At 38.1% G+C, this 27,472-nt stretch overlaps 5 protein-coding genes across 5 annotated transcripts; 3 read left to right on the top strand and 2 right to left on the bottom strand.

The window, feature by feature from the left end:
* Positions 1-3,156, bottom strand: LOC146462591 (large ribosomal subunit protein eL37A-like). Its single transcript, XM_085085398.1, has 3 exons — positions 3,032-3,156; positions 1,280-1,415; positions 1-225 (listed from the first exon to the last, which is right to left on the bottom strand). The coding sequence occupies exons 1-3, from the start codon at positions 3,032-3,034 to the stop codon at positions 56-58; spliced, it is 309 nt and encodes a 102-aa protein (XP_084941524.1). The 5' UTR covers positions 3,035-3,156; the 3' UTR covers positions 1-55.
* LOC146462592 (uncharacterized) lies at positions 3,038-8,125 on the top strand. Its single transcript, XM_085085396.1, has 9 exons — positions 3,038-3,212; positions 3,291-3,325; positions 3,419-3,493; positions 4,113-4,204; positions 5,867-6,017; positions 6,407-6,520; positions 6,703-6,758; positions 6,846-6,958; positions 7,974-8,125. Exons 1-8 carry the CDS (start codon positions 3,146-3,148, stop codon positions 6,892-6,894), a joined length of 639 nt encoding a protein of 212 aa, XP_084941522.1. The 5' UTR covers positions 3,038-3,145; the 3' UTR covers positions 6,895-6,958; positions 7,974-8,125.
* Positions 8,126-9,615: 1,490 nt separating this feature from the next.
* Positions 9,616-14,580, top strand: LOC146462593 (F-box only protein 4-like). Its single transcript, XM_085085391.1, has 7 exons — positions 9,616-10,006; positions 10,665-10,876; positions 11,374-11,609; positions 12,044-12,116; positions 12,498-12,700; positions 13,432-13,598; positions 14,234-14,580. The coding sequence occupies exons 1-7, from the start codon at positions 9,758-9,760 to the stop codon at positions 14,306-14,308; spliced, it is 1,215 nt and encodes a 404-aa protein (XP_084941517.1). The 5' UTR covers positions 9,616-9,757; the 3' UTR covers positions 14,309-14,580.
* Positions 14,581-14,730: 150 nt separating this feature from the next.
* On the bottom strand, positions 14,731-16,662 carry LOC146462594 (uncharacterized). The gene is made up of 2 exons (XM_085085397.1): positions 15,148-16,662; positions 14,731-14,977 (listed from the first exon to the last, which is right to left on the bottom strand). Exon 1 carries the CDS (start codon positions 16,536-16,538, stop codon positions 15,954-15,956), a length of 585 nt encoding a protein of 194 aa, XP_084941523.1. The 5' UTR covers positions 16,539-16,662; the 3' UTR covers positions 14,731-14,977; positions 15,148-15,953.
* Positions 16,663-16,667: 5 nt separating this feature from the next.
* On the top strand, positions 16,668-26,305 carry LOC146462595 (delta(3,5)-Delta(2,4)-dienoyl-CoA isomerase, mitochondrial-like). The gene is made up of 9 exons (XM_085085395.1): positions 16,668-16,789; positions 17,021-17,243; positions 19,032-19,120; positions 20,489-20,727; positions 21,538-21,608; positions 21,741-21,812; positions 22,760-22,910; positions 23,900-25,051; positions 25,214-26,305. The coding sequence occupies exons 1-8, from the start codon at positions 16,762-16,764 to the stop codon at positions 23,993-23,995; spliced, it is 969 nt and encodes a 322-aa protein (XP_084941521.1). The 5' UTR covers positions 16,668-16,761; the 3' UTR covers positions 23,996-25,051; positions 25,214-26,305.
* Positions 26,306-27,472: the final 1,167 nt, after the last annotated feature.

Below are 27,472 nucleotides of genomic sequence, written 5' to 3' on the forward strand. Positions count from 1 at the left end.
TTTTCTTGTTAGAAGAGGCTGTTTTTATTACATATACATTTCCTGGCATTTGCCATCACTGGCTTGCAGCACTGGAAGCGGGGGCAGCACCACCCTTCCTCTTCTGAGATTTCGCTTCGGTTCCTTCCCGGAACCCATTCTTGAAACGGCGGTGAATGACCTTCAAGTGGCGCATACGGCCAGTTCCCGTCGTCTTCCTGCGATTCGCCTTTATGCTCCAGTTGACTGAAAAGGGAGATTTATAAAACATTAGATGACTTAGAATGTTATTGCTACAATCTGAAGCTCCTTTCTTCCTTTCCTGCCTGATGCAATGTTGAGAGCGGTAGGACTTATGCCCCATTCACACCAAGGCTTAAACACGTTTAAAAGCTGTTTAGTTTAACACAGTTTAAAATCGTTTCCTTCCTAAAAGCTGCTTTGTGATTTTTATCGACTAAAGATTTAGCACAAATGAAAGCGTAAGTTAAAGCTTACTTGAGTCCTATGTCAAAGCCAATGGTTCAGCTTTCTGTTACCAATTTTCATTTTGTTAAACCTGATTCAATTAAACATGTTTTGTTGGTGTGAATGGGGCTTTAAGTCAAACAAAGGAAGTATGCTTCTTATGTTTTGGACCCACAGATGCTTAGTATCCCAAACATGATTCTAGGGTTGTGAATTCAGATAGCAGATCATATTCCACATAGAATTTCCACTCCTCCCCCTGAGTCCATTTTGCAATATCAAGTACTCCATTCAGATTGTATGCAGAGGCAATTCAATGGAACATTCAATATTACCAACATCTATCAAGGGCGATTACACGGTATGACTTTGTCGCACATGACAAGCTTACAACAGGCCTACAACATGAATTGTTTCATGTAAATCAAACCTACAACTCGCTTACAACTGTCGTGTATGTCACAAAAAATGTCATAGGATGTTAAAACATGTTTTAAAATCCTACAACAATGGTAGGTATAGGCAATGTTGAGTGACCAGAGTTGTGTGCGATGTTTTACATGACAGGAGCAGCGCGCGCTCCAGAAATCGCATGCGACAGTTGTAAGCAAAAGTTGCACCATCTAAATCGGCCTTTACACAACTTTCTGTTGAATAAGGCATTAGTTGGTTACTGTGTAAAATTTATTTTTCCTGAAATCTAGCATTTTAACAGTATTTCCACAAAAACGACAAAAAGCCACCAGGACTAAGACAAACACAACAGGGTCTCTTATTTACACTGCAATATTATGCCTCATAATGAAATCATCAAGCTGAACTCAAGACTTACATTTCCTGGTCCTAGCAGCTGGGAATCCACACGACGCACATCGCTTTTTCTGGATGTGGTATGCTGATCGTCCACAACGCACACAAAGTGTGTGTGTCTTGTTATGGCGCTTACCAAAACTGGATGTTCCCTTCGTCTGTTTACAAACAAGAAGAGTTTAAAAACTGTTTCAGTGATTTTAACAGACTATAAGTAACCACATGAAATTGAAATGTTCAGTAATCAAGCAAAATGATTTTCCTGATTTTGTAAATGAAGACAATTAAGACAGCTGTATAAGCACAGGAGAGCATACATTATGTAGCCATACAGATAGATCAGTGAAAATTAGACAATAAAATTTGGTAAGGTGTTATCTGTTTGCCAAGTTCTGTAAATAGTTAATGAAACCCTCCCACCAACAAATGTACATGTTTCTGTGCCCATCACCTTACGACAAAATTCTGTTAACATGCCAAAATTAGGCAAGCTACAGAATACAGGTCCACTCATTTGTATACCAGGGAATAAAACTAACACCCACTGGGATATACAGTCGACTCCCCATAACTCGAACCCTCGCTAGCTCGAACCTCGCACTAACTCAAACCAATTTTCCTTTCAATTTCACCCTCGATAACTTGAACTCCCGATAACTCGAACCTTTTCCAATTTCCCTTGAAGGTTCGAGTTATCGGGAGTCGACTGTACCTCATTCTACAAAACATTTTAGTATCTGTATTAAATGAGGTCAATGGAAGTAATCACACCTTGAATTATTTTACGTTGTTGCGGTTAGCCAATCTACAGAGCATGCATGGTAAGCGCACACACAGGTTTTTAGAAAATCCCCCATTTATTTCTCTTAGAAAATGCCTCTGCATGTGCGAGATATTGTCAAGTTTTGCCATACTCTGCAGACCAGGGCTGAGTTGCTCGAAGCATGGTTAGCGCTTACCATTGGTTAAGAGGTATTAAAACCTATAGGTTGTTATGGTATTTAACCCGGGTTAGCGCTAACCATGCTTCAAGCAACTGGGCCCAGGTGATTAGTGAAGTAAAGTTACGGAGAAACTACAAAGTACAGGGCTTAGTACCTCAGTGGCTAGTCAGTTGCCTTACTAGGTTATAAAATGAGGAGGGTATACGATATATTAGTGGTTTGGCGGCTTTTTGGCTTATCAGCCGACTCAGTGGTTTATAGAACAAGGAAGGCATACATTCTAGTGGCTCAGCGGATCACCAGTGACAAATCCGCTGGAGTATACTTATAAAAGTGGCCCTGTATTCCAATGCTTAGCCGTAGTTGCTTCGGGTTTGATTTTACAATTGTCACGGAAAGCTACTGGCCAAACGTAGAATACATTTCGGGCAACATTGCATCAAATACAAAAGGCCTTAATTTTGTACGTAGCCACGGTACTATAATTTTAGCGACGGTTATTAGCCAATTCTCTGGATATTAATTAACACACAAAATGGAGTGAGGTTAAACAATGGCAAGTCTGCTACAGGAAGACATCTGGGAAAAGTTTATCCACAACTCTCAAACAAAACCTCATGCCAGAGATAAAGAAGTTGTGAGTGCCTGGTGAATATGCCTACATAGTATTGTAACGCCATTAAATCTTAGCAAGGCATTGAATTACAACATCACAATACAGATCAAAGAAGATGGTGTTATCGTTTAATCGAGGCAAGTTAGATTTGAATTTGACTCGTTTTGTTACGAGATGGAAATGGATTTCGAAGTAAGGTCTACGAAAAACTCACCATTTCTTGATAAGGCCGTAAGAGAGAGGACGGCTTAGGAACCAGGCGACGGTCATATTCCCACAAGGCTGTGGGCTCCTTATTTGAGCCTGCAGTACTATATGCAAAAACAAAATGGCGCGGAATTGCGAGAAGAAACTGATTGGGCTCAATAGATTATGGCTGGAAAAACAGCAGAAAGGTTAAACTTTAAATATTCTTTAATAAGTGATTGCCTAGAAGAGGATCTTAATATTTATTCTGTGTTGTCTGATTGCAGAGGAATTGGAAAAAAATCCAAAGAGACCACATCTAGTAAGTAGTTTTTAAACACAGTACAGTATTTCTGAAATTTCTGGGTTTCTGTTCATTACTATTTTTTGATTTCTTTATCTATTTTGTTTATAGCGTTCATTAAACAGTGCCGCAGAAGTTAAAAAGTGGATTCCTGGTATCAAAAGAGAAATAGATTATTGTTTAGACGTAAGTATATTTAAATGTTTTCGCTAAAGATTCATAATTAATATTGATAGATGTATTTTTTGCAGTAAGTGACACAGTCATACTCGGGAAAAAGAAAATCCGACTTCTCCCGACAGGAGTCGAACCTAAGACCTTCTTATTACTAGTTCGGATGCTCTACCACTGAGCTACAGGAGACTTGTGGGAGCTTATTAAGGGCCATTAAACAAGGTTCATGGGACAAACATCCTGCATACAGCTAGGATTTGAATGTGGATGTGTTTTTTTAGTCAGTGATGCAGGCATACGTAGAAAAAGAAATTCTGAGTTCTCTCAGAAGGAGATAAACCTGTAGCCTGCGAACACAGACGTATTTTTGGCTGTCGCTTCGGCGGAGAGAAGCAACAGCCGGAAATACGTCTGTGTTCGCAGGCTAACGAACCTATGACCTTCCAATTACTAGTTCAGATGCTCTACCACTGAGCTACAGGAGACTCGTGTGAGCTAAGGCCATTAAACTAGGTTGACACAGGCATGGGGCCAAAAAAAAATTGTTTTGTGTAATGTGAACAGTAACAACTTAATCAGCGAAAATCATACTAAACTTTGTCTCCGTTTTTTTCTTTAATGTACTTCATAGCAAATCTCTGGAGCCAGGCAGCATCGCTATCCTGACACTAAAATAAAAGAATTTGAAAGGAAAGTTGAAGAGCTTGAAAAAGAATATAAAAGGTATTAATAACAAAAACCTTATAATGAAATTAGTCAAAAAAAAAAAAACACCCTATTGATATGATCATCCCATATTTATTATGATCACTTCTCATCAGTGAATAGATAAGGGGGGTACTAAGTCTCTTAAGAAACTGTGCGTTGGTGAGAGAGTAGAGACAATTGTTTGGTCTATCAACAGAGTTGATAAGGAGAAGAGATGTGAGTGCTGATGTTACGAGCATAAGCCCTTTGTTAGAGCAAAATTAACATTGATTACTGGGAGATCCATTATATTGAATTTCTGTTCTTGACCATTTTATTGTTACTTTGGCTGGGCTGAAGAATAACATTTGCCATACCAGGGATATTAATTTAGTTCACTAGCATAACCAAGGTCAATCTATGCTTTTTAACTCGTGAATGTGCGTAGCGCAATGAACGACTTATAGCGATAGCTGACTGTTGACTTGGTCGGTCGGTCGGTCGGTCGGTTTTGTCGTTAACTTTCGGGCGTGCGCAGTGAATGAGTTTTAAATTCAATTAGTGGAAAAAACACGCGAACATTTATTGTTCACGGCGCATCAGGAAATTCTTATTCAATATGTAGAGAATAATTTGACGATCATTCAGTGCAAGAATGGAGATTTTTCGTTCAATCTGAGCAAAGTTACAAGTTTTTTTAGTTTTTCAGAAAGTCCGGGGTCGTAAACTCAATTAGTGAAAAAGAAAAAGCGTGAAAATTTTTTTCACGACATGTCAGAATTGTCTCATTCATTCTGTAGAGAATAATTTGACAATCATTTTAGTGTAAGAATGGAGATTTTTCGTTGAATCTGAGCAAAGTTATAGGTTTTTTTCGTTTTTTCTACAAAGTGCGGTTTCTTTTAAGAATTAAAAATAATTTAATTTAGAAATAATTTAATTAAAAAATAATTTAATTTGTCAGTTTTTACGCGAAAGCGGAACGTGCCATGTCACGCATCATTGACGTCGTAAACAAAATTATGCAAATTTCTGGTGACATGAACACTTCAAGATCTTGTCAGCTTTCATAGAGGTTTCAAAGGGAAAAAATGTTTCATTTTCGAAATTTACAACTGGTAATTTATAGGAAAGCAAAAGGACGCGGTCGATAAATAATTCTTATTTAGCAAGAGCTTGTCATAGTTCATTATTTTTACTTGATGATTACGTGGACTGAACTCCAAAGGAAAAATTTCACGCATTTATGTCGGGCATGAAATGTAATGCGATACTTTGTTGAACAGATTTCCCTTTGTGAGATCGGCTTGCCCTACAGTAATTTTGTAATTTAAATTCCCAAAAAAACTTCACTTGCCCATCGGGCAAGTGATGGTTAGAATCCACTAGCCCGATCGCAAAATCCAGTAGCCCCGGACTATCGGGGACACGAATTTGCATGACGTAGCTGCACATGGCGTGCTTCTATGAACTTTGAATCAGAAAAAACACGTGATTTTTTTTTAATCGGCGCATCTGAATACAAGAGTACAATAATGGTTATTTTTCGTTACATAATCGGGCAAAGATATAGTTTCTTTTAGCTTTCAAGGAAGTTTCCGTAGCCGTCTAAATTTCAATTACTATGTGTCATCTGCATTCACGAGTTGGCTCACAGGAGCCTTTGATTTAAGTCCTTTGCAATTTCCTTACTGACAGGTTTGTGAAGAAAGTTTACGAGTTAGATCCAAGTACAACAGGGGTGCCGTGGCAACCAAGAGGATACGTCAGTAAGAGGAAAAATGTGGAAAGCTCTGGAACAGCTGGATCAAAACCAAAAAAGATTTGCACTCCACTTTTAGATGAAGAGGTTTGTTAACTTATGATGATCATTCCTGGGGGAGAGGGGGGTAAGTGATTGGACCTCCCGGCAGAGTCCCTCGACTGCACACTATCCCCACCCCCACTTCCCTGGTAGTGGGTGATTATGCAAATTGAAATGACATCTGACTCACTTGACCACCCCATACCTCGTACTATGTATTATGTCATCCTGTTAAAATCCGTTCAAAGATCGTCGCAGTTAGTACCCAACTTATGCAGTTGTGAAAAGAAAGCCTGAAAAAAATTCAGGCTTGAGCAGGATTCAAACCCATTGATAAATATCTGGAAGTAAATTAAAATAAGATGTATAGAGGTGTGTTTAGATGAATGTCACCAAGAATTAATACCTTTTAAAACTTTTTTCTGATGTTTTAGCACCAGGGTAGAACATCCGCACCAACTACAAGTGATAATGAAGACAAGAAATCCAGTGAGCTCTTTCGTGGCGCGCAAGAAAGCGATTTAGTTGTTATTTCCAAGAGAAATGAGGTAACGTCTTTTTGAAGTTTACTTAGGATTTAGCATTAATCAGCTTTCAAACAACGAGGTCCTGAAAGCATTAAATAAATGGCCTGGCATGTACTCCTAATTGATAACTTTGAAATATTGTAACATCTTGCAACTGAGGAAATTTAATTAATTTTAATTGCCGGTAATATTTTATCTTTCAGGATAATTCAAAAAGCTTAGAGTTGCAACAGGGTGATGTGAATATTCAACCAAAAAGGTAGAGTACTGTTAATATATTATTTATGATAATAAGTCATTTATTACCCTTTGAGTAAAACATTATTTTTATCAATTTTCTTCATAGTATTTTAGGGTTGGACTACAGCTCATCTAGTGACTCAGACATTTCATAGTAAACCAACCATCCATAAAAGTCAAGACAACAATAATATTGGCAGACATATGAAGATCTCAAAGGTAATAATACTACATGTGACTAAAAAACAATTATTAAGGTGGCATTATTAAAATTTATGTTCAGAGCCTTTAACTTGAAATATGGGAAATACAGTTGTTGGCAACTATTTGTAGTAAGCAACAAAAAGGATTTGACAACTACTACAGTAGTGCTTGATATAAATTTTTTTCCACACACTTAAGACCAAAAATGATTAATAAATGTGTTTTTGTCCATAAGAATTTTGGTAACTAGTGCTCCCGAACATGTCAAACTACTCACTATGGACTCTGAAGATGGCAAAGATGTGTTGAGTGAGGTCTGCAGTAATGTCGACAACTGTCTCACAGACTAGGTAAAATGGATTGTTCAAAGTAATTGACAATAAAACTACCACGTTTGTTATCAACAACTAAAAGTAGTTTTCCTTTTTGAAAAGGAAAACTGATTTATTGTTCACTTGATGAATAATTTTTTGCAGTTTGTCATCAATAACTTCCTTCACACACTGGAGTTTCTTCTTATCGACAACTTTTCTGATGATAGACAACAAAATAGTTGTTGATAACAATATTTGTCTTGACTAGTTTTTCAAGGTGTTCAGTGTTGAAATGGGAAAGATGTGATGTTTGTCGTGTCATGAGTGTAGGACAAAGACTTTTCCATCTCATACAATCAGTTTTTCGCGAGCATATTGTAATCATGGGCATGTCACGTAAGTGGCATGCCCTGTGCTTCTTGATCTCTGGAAAAGAATTCAATCCCTTTTCATCCTTTCTGGCTAAAATATAACTGTATCGAGTTTTAATTAATTAATTAATTAATTTAATTATTCGATATTACATTGCAAAACATTTCTAACAACAGTTATTTACATGGCAAAACATTTCCGCCCGCAAATAGCAGGTGCTAGTCGAGGCAGGCGGAGAAAAGGGGGACAGCAGTCAGTAATAAATTACCTAAATAAATAACATATACAAACGTAAATACATAACATAAGTATACATAAGTGAAACAGTATTATTTTCTTTTTAGGGTCAGATCAACCATCCCAAAAAGCGTTGACAGAAAGAACTTGTACCTAAGCCTACAGCCAATTTATTTATAGGAAAAATGTGTAAATTTTCTTGTAAATGATGTCAGTGCATAAGAAATCAGTGAATAAAATAGTGGAACATTGAAAAGCATCTGGATGTTTTAAAGTCACTGTAAGGTATCAGAGTCAATCCCTTACTTCCTGGAATAGCCTGGCCCCAGTTGTTCAAAGGGCGGATAATTTTATCCACTGGATAGTTCGCTATCCAGCAGATAAAATGTGTGCAAGATTTTCCCGATAGTCCTATAATTTTTGAATAGAGTAGAAGCATATGTCAAATTTGAGTGTGGGATTGTGAGGAAAACTTGCCAAAAGCATTAGTTGGAGAACATTTGCTCCGCTGGATAGTGACTTATCCAGTGGATAAAGTTATCCACTCTTTGAGCAACTGGGGCCTGATCATCCTCGTAGACCCAGGGGCAGATATTTGGGTCAGGAGGAAGCCAAAACGGATAAGTTTACAAGAACAATAATCCTTGTAAATTCATTCAGGTGAAGGATGAGGAAGAGCTGTAGGGGGCCATTAGGGCTAGATCCATGAAGCCCTGATAAATTGTGAGCTGATCGTCCCTTTGTTATTGTTCATAAAAAAATATACATTAAACTTGTTCTAGATTGTTGATAAGTGTGACCATTCAAATGAACGGGCGACTTTAAGAGAACTGTATTTCAGAAATGGGGAGAAGTGGATGAAAAGGAAGAAGATTCTAACGTTCTATAAAAATTTGGAGCCGGAAATCCACACAACTTACATGTTTACCCTTTTTAATCCGGTTTGCAATGTCAAAGCGCCGGTCAAATGCAAGGGAAAAGTTCTGTCAATCTAGAGTTCAAATATGTTCGACTGAAGAAACGTTTGATTATCGAACGTTCCACTGTACTGTATTCGATTGGCAAAATACTTTCATGACATTATCCAACCCAATCCATTAATCGATCGAATTACTGCGTTCGATTAGTTTTGATTTATACCGAACGTTCGATTGCATACAGTCGACTCCCGATAACTCGAACCCTCGCTAACTCGAACCTTGCGCTAACTCGAACCAATTTTCCTTTCCCTTCAGGTCATTTTCTATATAATTTTACCCTCGATAACTCGAACTCCCGAAAACTCGATTTCCCTTGAAGGTTCGAGTTATATTTCGTGACAGGAATGGATACTCCAAAATATGGGCTTCTGTAATCGGTACTAACGGCACAAATACATTCAGCCCAGATGTCCAAGGAAAATCTGACTTTGGTGAAGCGCGAGCCGCAATTTATGAGCAGTCACTAAAAATAGCGATGACAGCTGTGTAGTTGCGTCACGCAACCCTTCAACACCACAGCTACGAATTCATGAAGCCCTGAGACATTATGGTTCATTTTCTGTTCTTTTGTTCATTTAAAATAGTAATTTACAACACTACCTCGAGTAATATCGCTGTTCTAATACTTAAAAAGTGAATTTGGATGGAAAAGAAGCCTTTTCTACTTAACCATGTAAGTTCTAAAAATAGGTGTTTCGTATTTACATGCGTGACAACCGGAAGTTGGTAGAACTGCCACGTCGATAAAATTTACGTATGCCTGGGCGCAGTTGAGACTATTACAAAATAAAATAGAACTGCTTATACTCCTGTGTTATAGACTTGAACGTCTTCTGTCGCGGCCTAAACTTGGGGATAAACGTAAACAAAAAATCTGATCGGAGTTTTTATCAACAGAAGGGTATAAAATCATGCGAGATCAACAAGACTCACAGGTGATTTCCGGTTTGAAGAGTTCGGAGAACGAGAGCTTTTTGGAAGCAGCAACTTACCCCGTTCGGTTTTTACTGAAACTTTACGAGACCACAATAATGGAGAGAGAAATGCAAGAGATCACAGTGCAGCCATCGAAGGCTCGAGCTTCATGGACTCGGGGTGATGTGAAAAGAGTCATCGTTAGGGAGCCGTTAACATCGGAATTTGGTTTCCAAGAGTTACCGGTAAGCAAGTGAAAAATCTTGTTGTCATATAAAAACTGCCCGCTCATAACACAAGACTTGGTAAACGCTATCGCCACACGGGGAAGAAGAATACTTATAAATTTCAGTCATCCTCCCAATTTTAACGATCGTTGTCGTAAATTTATCATGCGGACTGATGGTTTAATACTAGAAAGCTATAAGAAATTTCGCTGCATGTTATCGCACAAAGGCCTTTCATTTTATGAACTAAACACATAAAACAGTTTTTTTCCCATTAGAAAAGCATGGCGAACTAGAATTTTAGAAATAATAGCGTGAGAATAGTATCCTCAAGTTGTATTATGTATGTGATAAAAAGTATTACAAAAAAATTCGGTATACACACATTTATAAACTTTTCAGTCAACTGAATTCTTTTTCAAGGTATTTGTTCATCTAGACCAGATTTTGGAAAGATTTCCGCACAGCTCCACACATTGATTATACATGCATCACTGTCATACTTAACCCTCTTACACAAAGAACGAACATGAATACAGTTTGTCAGAGTCACAAAATGAATGTATGGGGCAGACATGAGTGTACGGAAACTCTTGCCCAGAATTTTAAAATTTTAGCTCTAAAATTCAATTTTACTGCTCTTTCATTTAGAAATTTTAATATTGCTTTTTTGTAGATCAACTTGCAACTTAAAATATTTTCATACTTGGATGCGCGATCAGTTTGCACAGCAGCAACGACATGCCAATATTGGAACATGCTCAGTGAGGACAAGGTACTATGGATGAACCTGATACAGCGTGATATGCACCAGTGGAGCACTATGGGATATCAATCATGTCCATCAACATACATGGAAGCTAGATCTGAATTGACACTGAAGCAAATGTGAGTGAATACGAAATGAGAGACCCATGTGCACAATGTGTAGTTTCAGAAAATATCCATTCCTCACCCTCCCCCCCCCCCCTTCCAGAAGGGATTTTTCTCAAAGACACCACCCCCGCTCTGGAAATTCCAAATATTTAACTTCATACTAAATTTTTTGGCCCTAATGAGCCCACACCCCAACCTCCTGGAATTTCTATTTCCTTCTGCGGTGGTGCTTGGGGGAGGGGGTATAGATATTTTCTGGAACTGCACAATATATAATTGCATCGTATTGGAAAAATATGACTTTAATTTACCTGGAATGTTAAAAAGAATGATGTACCTGAAGGATGTTGTCCCTCATTTTGGAACAGGTGGGAATTTTAGGCAACAAATCACCAAGCAAACTACTTTAATTTGAAGTTCACAAGCGATGAGACCTTCAGATGCCCAATTAAAGCAAAAACAGGATAAAAACTTACCACTATTTAATTTACCCTTCTTGTTTTCCACAGATACTTAAGATGCTGTCCAGAATGTAGATCTTTGAGGAGAAGTAGACAGTCAACTTTCAAGTCCATTGTCTTTTACAACCTACAGAACTTGTCATCTTTGTTTAAGAAAAAATCACCTCGGGTAGTTATGTTTGGTCCTGGTTTAGAGTCTGACACTAGAGGCCTTGTGCGTCAACTTCTTCATGATCACACATCGCCGTTTGAGATGACTGGCATGTTTCCTGGACAATTTGATGGTAAGTCACATTTCTCTGTCAATTAAATTATTGAGTAACTTGTTAATGATGATGATGATGATTATGATGATGATGATGATGATGATGATGATTATGCTAATGCTGATGATGGTGATGATGATGACAATGGATGACAACAATAATAATAATAGTAATTTTATCTTCAGAGGATGAGACATAAGAGTTTGCAGTGATAAAACTAGTGGTCAGCTCTGTCCTTAGTCATTAAAAAAATTAACAATGTTATTTAATTCTTATGAAAAAAATATTTACAATGTTATAAAATATTAAAATAGAATAAAATGGGAACAGTTATCAGAACAAGTTATTAGTTATTTTAGTTAAATCCACTTGCTGACACTGCCAGCTAGCCACTGCCTAGAGCTTGGGCAATTACTTTTCTGACAACAAATACCTTTTTGGTCTTATTATAGGTACTGGTTCTGGAATTTGCCTGAAGTTTGATAACATGGACTTCAACCTTATCACACTGTATGCATCAAACATGTAAGTAGAATTGAGGTACTGCCAGTAGTATCCTGATGACTATAGTGTGAATCCCCCCCCCCCCCCAGGGAACAAGTCCACCTGGTGTCAGATAAATGAGTTCCCTGGGGTGCATGAAACTTGGGGATGACCTTCCCTCCCCCCTCTGGGGAGATGAACCCAGGTTGGATGACAACTCCCTTCTCAGGGTAAATGATTCCAGTACCATGAGAGAAATGAAACCCCCAGGGGTGAAGGAGTACACCTCCCCCTGGGAGATGAGCAAACTCAGACTCTGAAAACAAGACTCAAAACTGATGGCCTTGTTTAGAGCTTGGCTTCGTATGTAGGACAAACTCAAAATTCCAATTACAACTGAGATTTGATATTCAATCATTGCAGGAAAGAGAGAGAAGCAAATGCACGTCTGGGAAGGCCGAGATTCAGTAAACTGTTGGTTGATGTTGATGATGCAGGCAACGAGAACAATGATGGTGACGAGTCTCAACAAAGCGACACAAGGTTACGGCACACAGTCAGAGAACTCTGCAAAACCATAGATGCTTTCATATACGTGGTCGATTCTTCTGCTGATGCACAAAGAGGTAAGACATACTAAATATCAAGACAGGGGGCCATATTCTCAAAGCCCTCCTAAATTAAGATGTTTATACTGTATATCCTAAGTATTGTTTTTTGAAAAAACTCTATTGTTGGAATAACAATAGCCTACTGTTATGAAACAATACTTAAAGTGTATGTTACGTAACTTAGGACTGGGCTTTGTGACTCTGGCCCCTGGGTGTTTGAAAGCCAATTATTAAACGCTAATTCAAGGATTAACAGTTCACCAAGATACCTGTTTCTGTTGTATCACAAGAAGCGCAGGAGCATGAGTAAGCAGTCGCATGACTAGAAACTCTCAACTTTTGCAAATCCCCCTATTTAAATCTAGATCTGGACAACAGACATCCTATTACTATATAGTAAGTCTGTGGAACAGTTTGGACAATTCCTTTAAACTCTGCAACTCTGTTTTTATTTTTAAGCGTAAACTTCAAGCCAACTTATTCACCACTTTCCTTTCTAGTCTGTCTTAGCTTTTACATAAAGATTTTATTTTGTTATTTTTAGCGACCATTCTTTAGCTTAATTTTTACTTTTCTTATATTAATATAAATCATTGCATCATTGTAACTTTTAGATTTACTCTCGTTGTTATGTATAATGTTGTAAATTAATAATTATTGTTGTCACTGAAAAGCCCTTTTCAGGGAGTGTCATTAAGTTTGTATTGTATTGTAATGTTACAGAAACATTGTTTTTTCCCAAACAGTGAACTTGGGTGATGAAGAACTTTCTGCCATGTTGAATGAGAACTGGACTCAACCCAATGCTCCACTTCTTGTACTTTCTTCTGTCTCAATGGTGGGGACACCAGCGCTGTCTTGCGCAACAGTTGTGGAGCTCCTACAGCTCAGGCGATTCAACAGGCCATGGCAGGTATGTTTGTGCTGCACACTACAAAATTTCCCTGGAGTCATTTTAACCCTTTAAGCCCTAACAGTGATCAGCATTGAATTTCTCCTTGTAACATCAATGCTTATTAAACCCCTGAGGTCATGAGAATTAAGGACATGATCATCCATGGTGAATTTTCTTGATATTTTAATAACTTCTCCCCAGTACTTTTAAAAGAAAAGTATGGGCTTAATTCCTGTCTGGAATCAAGTAAGCTAGGAGAATTTGGTCTTTGATATTAGGGGTTAAAGGGTTAAAAACTTTGGCTTATTAGAACCCCTTTCCCATCAGAAATTCTAGTGACCTTCTGGATTCAACTGCACAGTACTATCTGCCCCACTCTTTCCTAGATAGGGAGTGCTGTGATCAAATGAAGGGGTACCTGGAAAAAAGCCCTAAGTGACTTCTGGTAAAGTCCTAGAATCTCCTTCCAAATTTCCTTGTTTTCGCTTGTGAAACAAAAGGAGAATTTAACCTTACATCTAAGGTCACTTAGGACCTTATTCCACACACCCCTTTAAATGGGAAACTTGTAATCTTGAGGTTGTATCAGACAATTGGTTATTTTAGTCCTGGAATTTAGTTCTGGTTTTAAGAGTTTTGTTATTGCATTTCAGGTCAATTCAGCTTGTGTTGAGACATTAGAAGGAATCCTGTCTGGAATCAAATGGCTGCTCAGTTGTTCCAGTTGATGTTTTTGTACATTATAATTATGTGTTATAATTTGTATGAATTGTACAGGACAAAATAGTAAAATACTTCAACCATTAATTTATCAGCATTAAGGACCAACTGGCTGAGGAGTAATGGAAAACTGAAGTGTTGTGATAACAGAATTGAAAGAAACTACATGTAACAATACATTACAATATTGTATATTTAAACCAAGAACATTTTTTGATGGGAATGTTTTCCAAAAAACAAAAAGGATGCAGATAAAATAAAGATAACATTCAACTGTGAATTGTGGGGGCAAATTACTTTTAGAAAGAGCCATTATTTTATTAGCCTTTATTATGGGGTTTAGAAAAGTATGAACATTGGGATTAATTCTCAATTATTTTTTCACAAGGAAAAACCATTATCAGGGGCCTATTTCTCAAAAGTCCTGATAACTTACTGGTTTCAAAAATTTTTTTTTTCAAATCTATTTTATCAATTGGTAGTGGTTCTTAGTACAAATTTGCCTAATGTGTTCCTAAGTTTTCAAAATCAATGAAATTTGAATCTCTGGGGAACAAAAGTGGCACAGTGGTGAGAGCACCTGTCTCCAACCAATGTGGCCCCAGGTTAGATTCCTAGAGTTGACGTTATCGCTCTTAGGGTAAGGAAACTGATTTTCATAAGCAAGTCATATGAACCTTTGACCATGCACTTCCAGCAACACATTTGAAGGGAAAATATCAAGCTTTTCAGCTCAAACAAACCAACTCTCTGACACTTTAGAAACCGTGTAAAATACTAGAGTTGACATTATCGCTCCTAGGGTAAGGAAACTGATTTTCATAAGCAAGTCGTATGAACCTTTGACCATGCACTTCCAGCAACACTTTTGAAGGGAAAATATCAAGCTTTTCAGCTCGAACAAACCAACTCTAACATTTTAGAACCTGTGTAAAATACTTGAACTACCATCCTACTATAAGCTTCCCAGCCCCTGTCCCCAATCCCCATCCCTCCCCCCCCCCCCCCCAACTAGGGTTATAAACTCAGATTTTTCTTATATAAATAGTTGTTATACTTTAAGAATTATGCCTTTAAGAGTAGGCCTGTGTCACTTTGAATAATACATCATTCTCATGCATTCAGCAGGCATTTTAAATACCATCATATTTCTTCCATTGTACATATACCACACATTGACATTCAAATCCTAGCAGTAGGATATTTGTCCCATTAACCTAGTTTAATGGCCTTAGCTTGCACAAGTCTCCTGTAGCTCAGGGGTAGAGCATCGGAACTAGTAATTAAGAGGTCTTAGGTTCAACTCTTGCTAGGAGCACTCGGATTTCCTTTTCTGAGTATGCCTGTTTCACTCGGAATGATACCGTACATCATTTTTATTCATTCACCAGGCTTTATTAATACCACACATTTATTCCATTGTACATATACCACGCATTGACATTCCACTCCTAGCAGTATGCAGGATGTTTGTCCCATGAAACTAGTTTAATGGCCTTAGCTCCCACGAGTCTCCTGTATCTTTGTGATAGAACATCCAAACTAGTAATTGGAAGGTCTTAGGTTCGACTCCTGATAGGAGCACTCGGATTTACTTTTTCCAAGTATGCCGGTGTTACTTTGAAAAATACATCATTCTCATGTTATCTTGTTTCACTGATCAGTTGATAGGAGGTGCTTCATGTCCTCATAAATTATTTCTGCCATTTTCTTATAACCCTCCTCGGTAAAATGCAAACCATCGCTCCAAAACTTATCCAAATCCTCTGCACTCAAACTTTGTTGAGGAAACTTAATTGCCAGGTCGCACAAGACAATCTCATCATCGCCAGGGAAAATGGACTGTCTTAACTTTTCATTAACTTTTAAACGAATTTTCTCTCCCTCTTCTTTAACCCAGGACAGATCTTTACCTAAATCTTTGAAGTATATATCAGTTTCAGGAATTGTGAGAGCAATGCACTTTGCCCGGTGACCGTTCACCTCAGAGTGCAAACTTTTTATCCCCTCAAAAAGGGTATCTACGAGATCTTGCTCAGGCTCAATAATGTCATTGGTTCCTCCGAGAATTATTACAATATCGTACGGTCCACACTCCATTAAAACTCTCGGCAATCGCGAAGTCATTTCCCCACAGACTAGCTCACCGTAAATGCCTTTGTTGTCAACTTTAAACTCCAAATTAGGGTGTTTTTCCACCAGTAGTTGTGACAGACGAATAGTGTAGGGCTTATCCATCGCCTTATCTTCTTCTCCTCCAGTATTCCCTGTCGTGAGGCTATCCCCAAAGGCTAAAATCCTGAACAAAGTCTTTGAAGACTGGGAAGAAACCCTCGGTTCGTCGTCAAGGTTATGAGCTATGTAGCCCGGCCTGGCCTCGTTACAGATATAAACAAAATGGCGAACTAAAGTCAAACAAAGTTCGCCAAAGACGTGGAATTTTAAAAGTATTTTGACAGAAATGTTTTCAAGGGTAAACGTTGCAGGAGGTAGGTCAGGACGTAAGAAATCCATAATTTCGATACTCGATCAGAAATAAAAATAAAAAATAAATATAAAATCGGTATAAATCGATTGACATCGATATTAATTCATCGATTATTGTCAGGCCTTTTGTGGTTAAGCTTATAGATTTTGATCGATTTCGGTGATTAAGGTTCGATTAAACGACCCAACGTCGGCCTTTGTTGTTTGTGACTTTTAAATTTATTGCTTTTAAGTTTTAAGAACTGGAGCTCGCCTTAGAAACTCATGTGCAGCTTTGAAACCAAAACAAGTTTTGCTGGCGTCGCAAACTAGTGCACTGAATACAAAGACAAGGATGAACAGTACAGGAGCATACAGTTTTGAAACACTTGCTGTGTCCAAGCCACAGGATCATGTAATTCAGGTAGAACTTAACAGACCAGACAAAAGAAATGCCATGAACCGGGCATTTTGGAGGTGAGAATTTGAATTACAAATTAATTATCCTAAAGTACAAATGACAGAATTGTTTCTATTTGTTTGATCAAATATTCATGTTGTTCTCATATGAAAATCGAAAAAAAAGTTCTTCCCTGCTTTTGTGGTGTATAAAGGGCGATAATTATTTTGTTCAGTACGACTTTGACGCATGTGACAAGCTTACGACAGGCCTACGACACGAACTGTTTTGTGTAAATCAAACCTACAACTCGCTTACGACTGCCGTGAACATCGCAAAAAATGTTGTAGGGTTTTAAAACATGAATGACAAGAGTTGTGTGCGATTTTTTGTATGACGTGAGCAGCGCGCGCTGCAGAAATCGCATGCGACAGTCGTAAGCAAAAGCTGTATCGTTTAAATCGGCCTTAAAAGTGTCAAATTTCTGATTGGGTTCAAATGCTGCACAAGACTGGAGACTGGGGATAGTAGGACTGTGAATTGTCATCACAGAAATGCTATTCTTGCAATTTCTCTATTCCTCAGCTGTTTTTCATGTGCAGGGGAAGAAAACTGTTTGAACCAAAACATGAATGGGATTGTTGAATACTCAGAATGAAACAACTGAGAAATAGAGAAACCGCAAGGCTAGGTGTTCCTGAATTGAAATAACAGCCCTACTACTGGCCTCAGTCTCCTGTCAACCAGAAGTGCAATTTTCTAGAACAAGCCGGACCACCTTCAGAGTTACTCTACTTGTTCTTTCCAAACCGTTGGAATGGAAATTATTCCCCGTTCCATTTTATTTCCATTTCCATTCTGTTGGCTTCTTGTGCCATCACATAAGAAATAAACAACGTTACTGGAACGTCAAATGTGTGGTGACTTCGATTGAGTCTTTCAAAATCATCAATGGCTTTGTGAACTAGTCGGTCACAATACATTTGGGAAGAATACAGTTTATCAAACTCGTAATCTTAAAGTCACTTCACATCATCCTTTAGGATCAGCAAAATCGACTTCTTTAATAATACTGACAGCTAAACCTGATTCACCTAATGGATTCTGGGAACTATCGGAACAAATTTTTAATAGAATAAGTCATAAAAGTGATGTCGCGAATGCCCTAGGGCCAAACTTCACGATATCACAGAATAAATTTGATTTAGGATGATTTAATATCACGGTTCACAGTTCTCAGGTACAGTACTCTTTCACTCTCTCTAGGCGACTAAACTATCTCGTACAATACAATGTTAAACCTAACGATCTGTCAACAACGGTCTCCTGTATCTATTTAAGTCACTCGATCAAGCTGTCAATCAATATGAAAATACTTGGAACGTGTCCATCTTTGATTTCTGACTGTGATTGACATATAATCTAAATATCCTATTATCGCATGTTTAAAAGGTCTCGCTCAGAATATTTATCTTAAATGTTTATATTAGTCACACAATCTCCGACAGTGAACATGTAAATTACTTATTGTCTAATCGCGATGTTGCCATGTGGTAAAATATCTTGTTTTAATTCTATCGCTTTCTTGTTTTTTACAGCCTACTGGATCTTTTAAGCTTACACTGATGTATTTTCCTTTCTTACCACGTGATTGTAATGATTTTGTAAATAGTATTTTTTTATTAAAGATATCCTGAATGTTATATAATGAGGTTATCTCTAGATAATCTATCTTATAAGATTTCGATCTACCAATGAGATTGGAATTTTCAACTGAAAATTTTGGAAAAATGGCAATCGTTTCAAGCTTCGCCAAACTTAAACCCTTAATAACTCCTTAATATGGTGCTCTTCTTTGAACACAGGGAGATGGTCGAATGTTTTAAACAAATTGGGAATGATTCTGACTGCAGAGCAGTAGTATTAACTGGAGCTGGAAAAATCTTCACCGCAGGTCAGAGGTCAATGTCTTGAACTCAGGGAGCTATTTTAAGGACGATGCCTACTAATACCGAAGTATTTTTGTGCGGTCTATGACTATGAGGAAAAAGCAGATCTTAGCAAGGGCTATTGGAATCCAAAAAGAAAATTGGGGGTAACCATGCATTTTTCAGAGATAACTAAGCAATAATATCTCTAAAAAGTGCCAAAATATAAAGCAATGTATGGGATTTTTTTCCTAACTTGAAGCTTAATTATTGCTGAAAAATGCATGGTTACCCCTAATTTTCTTTTGAGATACCAAAAGCATTTGCTAAGTCCTGCTTTCTTCGGATAGTTTTAAACCGCGCAAAAATATTTCTGTACTAGTAGGCACCACCCATAGGAAACCCGAGTATCTCAAGATGCGCAGAACGTATGCACAGTAACAATAGTAGGCACCTTCCTTAACTGCAGTTAAAACGGACATTTCTGGACAATATTACATCCGTTCTATGTATAAGGTTGTAGACAAGAGACATGTAGTTCAGCAACAAACAATTATTTTTTGTTTTGGTTGATTGATTTAGTTAATGGTAATGGCCCCAAATGGTACTAGGAGGAGGGGGTGGCAAATTTAGTCAAGCTTCAGCTACCTCATGGACAACCAAACAGGCTGAAAACCTTTTGCATTGGTATATTTTTCTTTCCTCCATCTCTCCTTCTTTCCTTCCGTCCTTTCTTCCTTCCTCTCTTTCTTCCAAGCTTCTTTCTTTCTTTCTTTCTTTCTTTCTTTCTTTCTTTCTTTCTTTCTTTCTTTCTTTCTTTCTTTCTTTCTTTCTTTCTTTCTTTTCTTGTTTCTTTCTTTCTTTCTTTCTTTCTTTCTTTCTTTCTTTCTTTCTTTCTTTCTTTCTTTCTTTCTTTCTTTCTTTCTTTCTTTCTTTCTTTCCTTTCTTTTTTCCTTCCTTCCTTTCTTCCTTCCTTCCTTCCTTCCTCCCTCTCTCCTTCTTTCCCTCCCTCCTTTCTTCCTTCCTCTCTTTCTTCCAAGTTCCTTCCCTTCCTTCCTTTCTTTCTTTCTTTCTTTCTTTCTTTCTTTCTTTCTTTCTTTCTTTCTTTCTTTCTTTCTTTCTTTCTTTCTTTCTTTCTTTCTTTCTTTCTTTCTTTCTTTCTTTCTTTCTTCGTTCCTTTCTTCCTTCCTTTCTTTCTTCCTTCCTTCCTTCCTTCCTTCCTTCCTTCCTTCCTTCCTTCCTTCCTTCCTTCCTTCCTTCCTTCCTTCCTTCCCTCCTTCCTTCCTTCCTTCCTTCCTTCCTTCTTTCTTTCCTTTCTTCAAACTTTAAAGCACTTAACTAAAGATTGACTGCATTTGATCCCTTTGTTTAAATAATTTTTATAACAATCTTAGGCTTGGATCTCATGGACATGGGAAGTGATATTATGGCTTCTGGTAACGGCGACCCTTCTAGGAGAGCACATCAGTTTAGAAAGCTTATCCTAACCCTTCAAGAGTCCTTCCTTGCGATTGAGAAATGTCCCCAGCCAGTGATAGCAGCTGTGCATTCAGCATGCGTAGGTGGAGGGATAGATATGATCTGTTCATGTGACATTCGCCTTTGCACAGCTGATGCATGGTTCCAAGTGAAGGTTTGTTTATTTTGGGATTTTAATTCTGGTCTGTCATTTGCCTTTGGAAAAAACCATCTCCACAAAAAAGGTAGTTGGTCATAAAGTCAAATAACTATCTCATTCTTGTTGTCTTTAACTCTTTAACCTGCGATGTCAATGATTAAATTCTCCTAAATTACATATAATTTACTTTAATTTTGATGTATAGCCTTTTGATGTAAAAAACTATGCGTTATTATGTAAAGTTAAGTTTTCCGTTTTCCAGCAATTGTTTGTAATTTACTGTAATTTTTTTTCCCATTATGTTCTCGTGCTCGTCTTGTCCCGCCTTGACTAGCTTTGTGGCTATTTGCGGGACAAGCCCTTTATATAATCTGAATCTGTAAATAAATAAATTGGTGTTCAATATTGTTGTTGTCCTATCTTGTCCCCATACCTTTCTTATAAACGTACTGGGGAGAAGTTAAAACTATCGAGAAAATATTCACCTTGGGTGATCATATCCTTAATTCTCATGACCTCAGGGGTTGAATAAGCATTGATATCACAAGGAGAAATTTGATACTGATCACTGTTACAGCTTAAAGGGTTAAGTCATTTTCAAGGGCTTTCTTAGTAGCCAGTTATCTTTACTGAGGTTGCTAGTCTAGCAGACATACTTAAAAATCATGCCAAGGGTAGGTTTGCTGGCCCACTTTGGCAAATCTGGTTAGATTAGCAAAGTAGACATGATTCCGTAAAAATAGAACAAAACAATGATAACTTATTATGTAGGAAATTAAAGTAATTAATCTTGCATAAAACCCTTGTTTTTGTTTTCTTCTGAAGGAAATTGATATTGGTCTGGCTGCAGATCTTGGTACTTTGCAGAAATTTCCAAAAATCATCGGTAATGACAGGTAAAATTGATTTTTTAAAAACAGTTACACAAGTTACTATAAATCGTAATATTGTAACGCACAATCTTAAACAACTCAACTCCAGAAGCTGACATCTCCATGTATCTATATTTTTTGAATTTCTTCATCTAGTCTTGCAAGAGAACTTTGTTTTACTGGCAAACGTTTCACAGCTGAGGAAGCTAAGGAGTTTGGGTTTGTGAGGTATGTTGACTTCATATAAACTACTTAACCAAATTAATGTATTCATAAGGCAGTGGAACACCACCTCCTCCTCCCCCCTCCCCCCCCCCCCCCCCAGCCTCACAACAACAACAGAAGCTGTTGTTTGTCTCAGTTTTGTCTCTAGATTGGCTTCTGTTATACCAGAACTGCATACTAGGTTGATCCTAAATGATATTACTGAGGAACTGCAGAAAAAGAATGAGACAGCTTTGGATGCAGATGTTTGATGTTTGTGCTCAGGTCTTTTGCACCCAAGCCAAAAATAGGCTGTATTGTTATACGGCCTAGACTTTCACTTAACAAAACGAGCAGTGTGATTGGTTGATTCTTGGTCACGTGCCCTTGATCAAATACAAATGTATCCATACAATTCCGCAGTTCTTGCCCTCTCAGTTGTTTGTTTTGCTGTGATTGTGAAAGGGAAAGTCTAAATATATAACAAAGCACTTAATCGATGGTCCCTCAGGAAACTAGTTAGTTTTGTTTTCCCTCAAGTCCTGATGTTTCCTTCGACAAACATCAGGACTCTGGGGAAAACAAAACTAACTGTTTCCCTTGGGATCATACATTAAGTGTATAATGGCGATGCCATCATGTAGTAAACCTTGCAGGCACAGTGTAATGGTTAGCATGTTGGACTTTCGAGTTGTAAAAGGTAGCAAGCATTTGTATGAAGACCAGGCCCCAGTTGTTCAAAGAGCGGATAACTCTATCCAGTGAATAAATCGCTGTCCAGCAAGTAAAATGTACTCCAACCAATAGATTTTATCCGCTCGATATCAACTTATCCGCTGGATAAAGTTACCAGCTCTTTGAACAACTGGGGCCAGTATTCTTAGTAAGTCAAACTGGTCTGAGTTGGTATTTGTCTCATGTAATCAGGCCCTAAATATTCATGATAAAATAATACAGGGCTTGTCTTCCAGCCGTATTTGCCCCGACCGCGAGAGTCTTGTAAAAGATGCCATAGAACTTGCAGGTCAGATATCCAAGAAGAGTCCTGTTGCCATGTCAGGAATTAAACACAACTTAAATTACTCCAGAGACCACTCAGCAAAAGAGGGCTTGGAATACATGGTAAGTAAACAGGGCTCAGTGGCATCCCCTGTAATTAGACACCCAGGGGAAATAATAGACTGTGAGCAGTCATTCTATTTTCCTCAAGTCCAAATAATTATGCGTGAGTGGAAATGAATAAATTATATATGCAAATTAATTGTAAAAACAAGGAGGGATTGGAGAAAATGGGGAATTATCCATTTTCTCTCTATGCCCAGTGCTTGTGCCATGTTTAAAGAGCAGTGTCACTTTAAAAAGCTAACAATAGCACAGCTACTTGTGCACAGAAACTGGGGAGCAGGTATGGCACAGTGATGACAGCACTCGCCTCCCACCAAATGTGATCCATGCATGTTGGATTCCCAGACTCGGCATCATATGTGGGTTTGGTTCTCGTCCTTGCTCCGAGAGGTTTTTGTCCTGATTGGTTTTGAGGAAAGGAAAACACGAAGAAACAGTTTCGTTCTAAATTCCAATTTGATCTGCAAAGTGTCCTCAATTAGTGCTCTACGCTAAATACATTGACACTTGAGCAACTGAAGTGATGTGTAAAATAATTTCTTCTAAACCTTACCAAACGTTGTAAGTGATAGAGTCTGTGAAGAATCTTTCAAAAACTGGTTAATAATTCGTAAGCCCATTGACCTACATGTATTAAATGGTCGATAAAACATCACGTGCAGTGGTTTTAAAACGTGATTAGTATGCGGTGTTTAATGTTTTTCTCGTATGCTCATTTCCAACGTTGACAAAAGCATCATTGTTATGAACTCTCTTGACACATGCTTTTCCAGCAAGGTTTCTGAAGTCGTTCAAAAAGGAATGTTTTTTAAGCCGTTCAAAGCATGTTATTTATCGGGTCTAAAACCACTCGGATGCGCCTCGTGGTTTTAAATCCCGAGAAAACACTGCTGCTCGTGTTTTAAACATTACATGACATAGAGCCTGTATTAAAATCACTGTAAGTGTGGTATTAAAGCGTGACTGAACTGTTCCTTTTTTCCCAGGCTACTTGGAACATGGCTATGTTGCAGTCAGAAGATATACTGAAATCTGTCCAAGCAGGAATGAACAAAGAAGAAGCCATCTTCTCAAAGCTTTAATATTCATCTAAACAGTTTACTGATTGATTCGATTTGCAAACGATTTCAATATTATATTCCTTCATTTTTCACCTTAACCCTAGACTTAAGTGTCAGCCATTCTGTGTACTACAAATGTCTTACAATTCCCATACTCCTGAATAACCCCAAAATTCTAGCTGTTTATAGGACCCCATGCTATAAATCCATGATGGCATTTTTGTTTTCTGTTAAGTAAGATGTTAATGATCAACAGGAAAAAGTGACATGAATGCATGATTCAGATCCCAGTTGTTCAAAGCCAGATTAAGCTAATCCTGGGTTAATGTGAACTTTTGTTCGGGTTTAATTACGAATCAATGACAATTATTTTTAAAATATTTTTATCCGTCAGTTTTGAGTATCACATTTTCTTTGCCATCAGCAATTAGGTTCTGAAAACATAAGATCACTGTTAAGGTACACCTTGCATAGCTATTTATCAGGAGAACCTGATGGGGCCGCTCGACGTAAAACCCGCTCTGCAGGCTGGAATAGAGCTGGCTGGGAACTGAATACATTAGACGGTTAACTGGCTGCAAGGTTTCTAAACAGCTAGCTTGCTGAGAATTTTTATTTAAAAAAAAAACTGGTTCTAGCTGGGTAAAAAATGTCTCACTTGTTTTTCCTGCCTGCCAGGACCCCTGTTAGTCTCGTAAAAACTCGTATTTGACTTTTCGTTCTAACACCGTTTTTGCCAATAACATTTTAAGGTAACAAAGTGCCCCAGGAAATAACGGCGGCTCCACTTTCTTCCATCATTTTTGGCTTTTAATTCAACACTTGTTACTGTGCCATGCAATGAAAATGTCCCACGTTTGTAATTACAACAACTCAGATGCTACTTTTCGCCTCTTGATGTCTGGTGACATCAATCCTGACCCTGAGTCGGAATCGGAAGCCGAACTGCAACAGTTTGAGATCATTTTTGCCGAAATTATTACTCTTACTGGTAAAAAAAATTATTCTGTTTTTGCTATGGGCCACCCAATGAAGACCCAAGTTGGATGGATGTATTCGATAATAGCCCTTTTCACGGTTAACTCTGCTATTTGAATTACAATGAAATATAGCATGTATGTGAGGCAATTTCGGGCTATTTTGTAGTTTTAGCCCGAAATTGCCTTGCATCCACGCTGGATAACATTGTAATGCAAATGAGAAAAATCAACCGTGAAAAGGGCTATTTTCTGCATGAAGCGCCAGCCTCGCTTTCACTCAAAGGCCAGGTCACTAGGAACACGTCTACAAAATGGGCTATTCAAGTCTGTCACGTCTACGCGTCAACGCTTAAAATTTAAAGCTTTTTGAAGAGTTAAACATGAATCACACTATTTGCTTCCCTTACTGGAGATACCCGAGGAACCGAAGTTCACAGTCGAGTTTCGTATCGTGTACGTAGTGGACTCTCAAGTCGGTTCAATGACTTCAGCGCGCGAACATAGAACCCAGGCCTAATATAAAGACCCCGCCTGAACCGCCTGAGAACTAAGCTGATTATGGCGTCGATGGACTGATTTTTCCCGGTTTTCTGCGAATTGAATTACATTCCCCGAGATTGAAATGCTACGATTGTTAACTAATTATTCGTCCGTGTCTTCTATCAGCGACATCATCTGCGCTGCCGCCACAGAGTTATACAGTTAACTGTCGTGGGGGACTCTATAAGACGCTTTTAGAGGGATCGTTGAATGAAAGAGCTATAACTTCCATTAGCTTTGTTTAAGATCCTGAAAAATTGTTTATTGCAAATTATAAAAGTAGTCGCAGAACTTGACGGCAAATGAAGTTAAGCCTGAGCGCAACAAGACTTACTTCAGAGATTGGCTTCTAACAGCAAGGTAAGCCCTCCTTCGGAAATTTTTACGGGCATTTGTCTGAAAGAGGGTCCTAGATATTTCTGCTTCTCGTTGAACATATTAAGAATTAACGAAAAAATTAGTTGAGTTAAAGTGATATTAAATTTAAAGATACGAAAGTTTTATAAGTTGCTTCTTCTTTGTAAAGGTATCAGTTCAACTGTGAAATCTTTTCTAAATAAAAACATGGGCTTCCTGTGGTAACATTGGTGCGTTACGAGCACAAATGTTGTGCGCATGCGTCAATTTGCATTCATTTGCAATGTTGCACCCAAGAAATAAACCCTTCACAATACACTGGAATCTATTTTCTGTAACAATTTTCAAGAAAAGAGGTGCTCGTCTTTTTTAAGCGTTCAAAAGCATAGTTCTATATGAGCATTCTTCATTCCTTTACTAAAAATCCATCGAAGACAGTCGGCATTGGAAACGGTCCGGTGTAAAATTGATTTATCCAATACCGTGGTCTAAAAGTTTAGTTATTCAGACTCTCAGCTGGACAACCCACTTTAAAGTATAAATCCAGTTAGTTTCTGGGATACATCTTTCTAATTAATTCGTCGCCATTGTTTGTTCATGTGGAAAGTCAAACTTCGTCGGTTCCCCCGCACGCGGTAGCGAGCTATGGACTTAGCCAAGAGAGGATGAAGGTATCCTCTCTTGACTTCGCTTATTTGTCGTCACTGCCATAGAAGGTGACGCGTCGGTTTCCCCGCACGCGGTAGAATTTTCCTTAAATCGTTACCCGCAATGTATTCCTAACGGGAGCAGTAGAGGATGCCGTCCCTCGACCAGTGTCTCGGTTGAGAAGTTCACCTGCATTGCACATGCGTTCTTCATTTCAACGGAATTTTCTGTGCTTCAACTTGCACAGACAATAGCTCTCTTTAGACGAGAAGGATCCCTGAAGGAATACGTAAACAGTTCCCTGTCCATCATCTTTAAGTTATCTAAGAGAAGGACCTGGGGACGAATAGAATGAAGGGTAAAAATAGGTACATAAGAGGTACATGTGTTCACAGCTCGACATTTTTTATTCTTTCACGTATTTAAAAACATGAGTGCTGGCAAAGAAGACAGCTACCCGTGCATAATATTTGTTAAGTTGTTTCCAAATTGATAAATGCAAGGTTCCGGTACTGTTAAATAACCACAACATGAAGCTATTCTACTTGTTGGAGTAATTGTTGACGTCCCTCTGAACTTTTGAAAATACATCACAGCAAGTAAGTCGGAAAACAACTCGATGTACTTCCTAAACTAAATTATAATTTCAAGCTCATCTCGAGACTTGCTGCCTACCGATTGAGAAGAATAATACAAAGGACAGTTTTTCGCTAAATCAGGGAGCCATTTGGAAAGGCCCTGGAACAAAGTAGTTTCAAGAAGCACCCTTTCGCTTGTTCTTCAAAACTTTATTCGCGCTGATTTTAACCGGATTTTTACTATGTCCCGCTCCAACTATCTTTCCTCGCTTTTCCGACAATGGTAAATTAGATAAATTTATTTATCTATTTATAATTTTTAGGGAATTATCTGGATTCACTAATTGATGCGAAAGTTGCCACTGAATTACAACCATCCTATGTCAAAGCAATCA

Source organism: Pavona decussata, unplaced genomic scaffold (assembly GCF_977016875.1).
Source record: "Pavona decussata unplaced genomic scaffold, jaPavDecu1.1 SCAFFOLD_186, whole genome shotgun sequence".
Classification (NCBI taxonomy): Eukaryota; Metazoa; Cnidaria; class Anthozoa; order Scleractinia; family Agariciidae; genus Pavona; species Pavona decussata.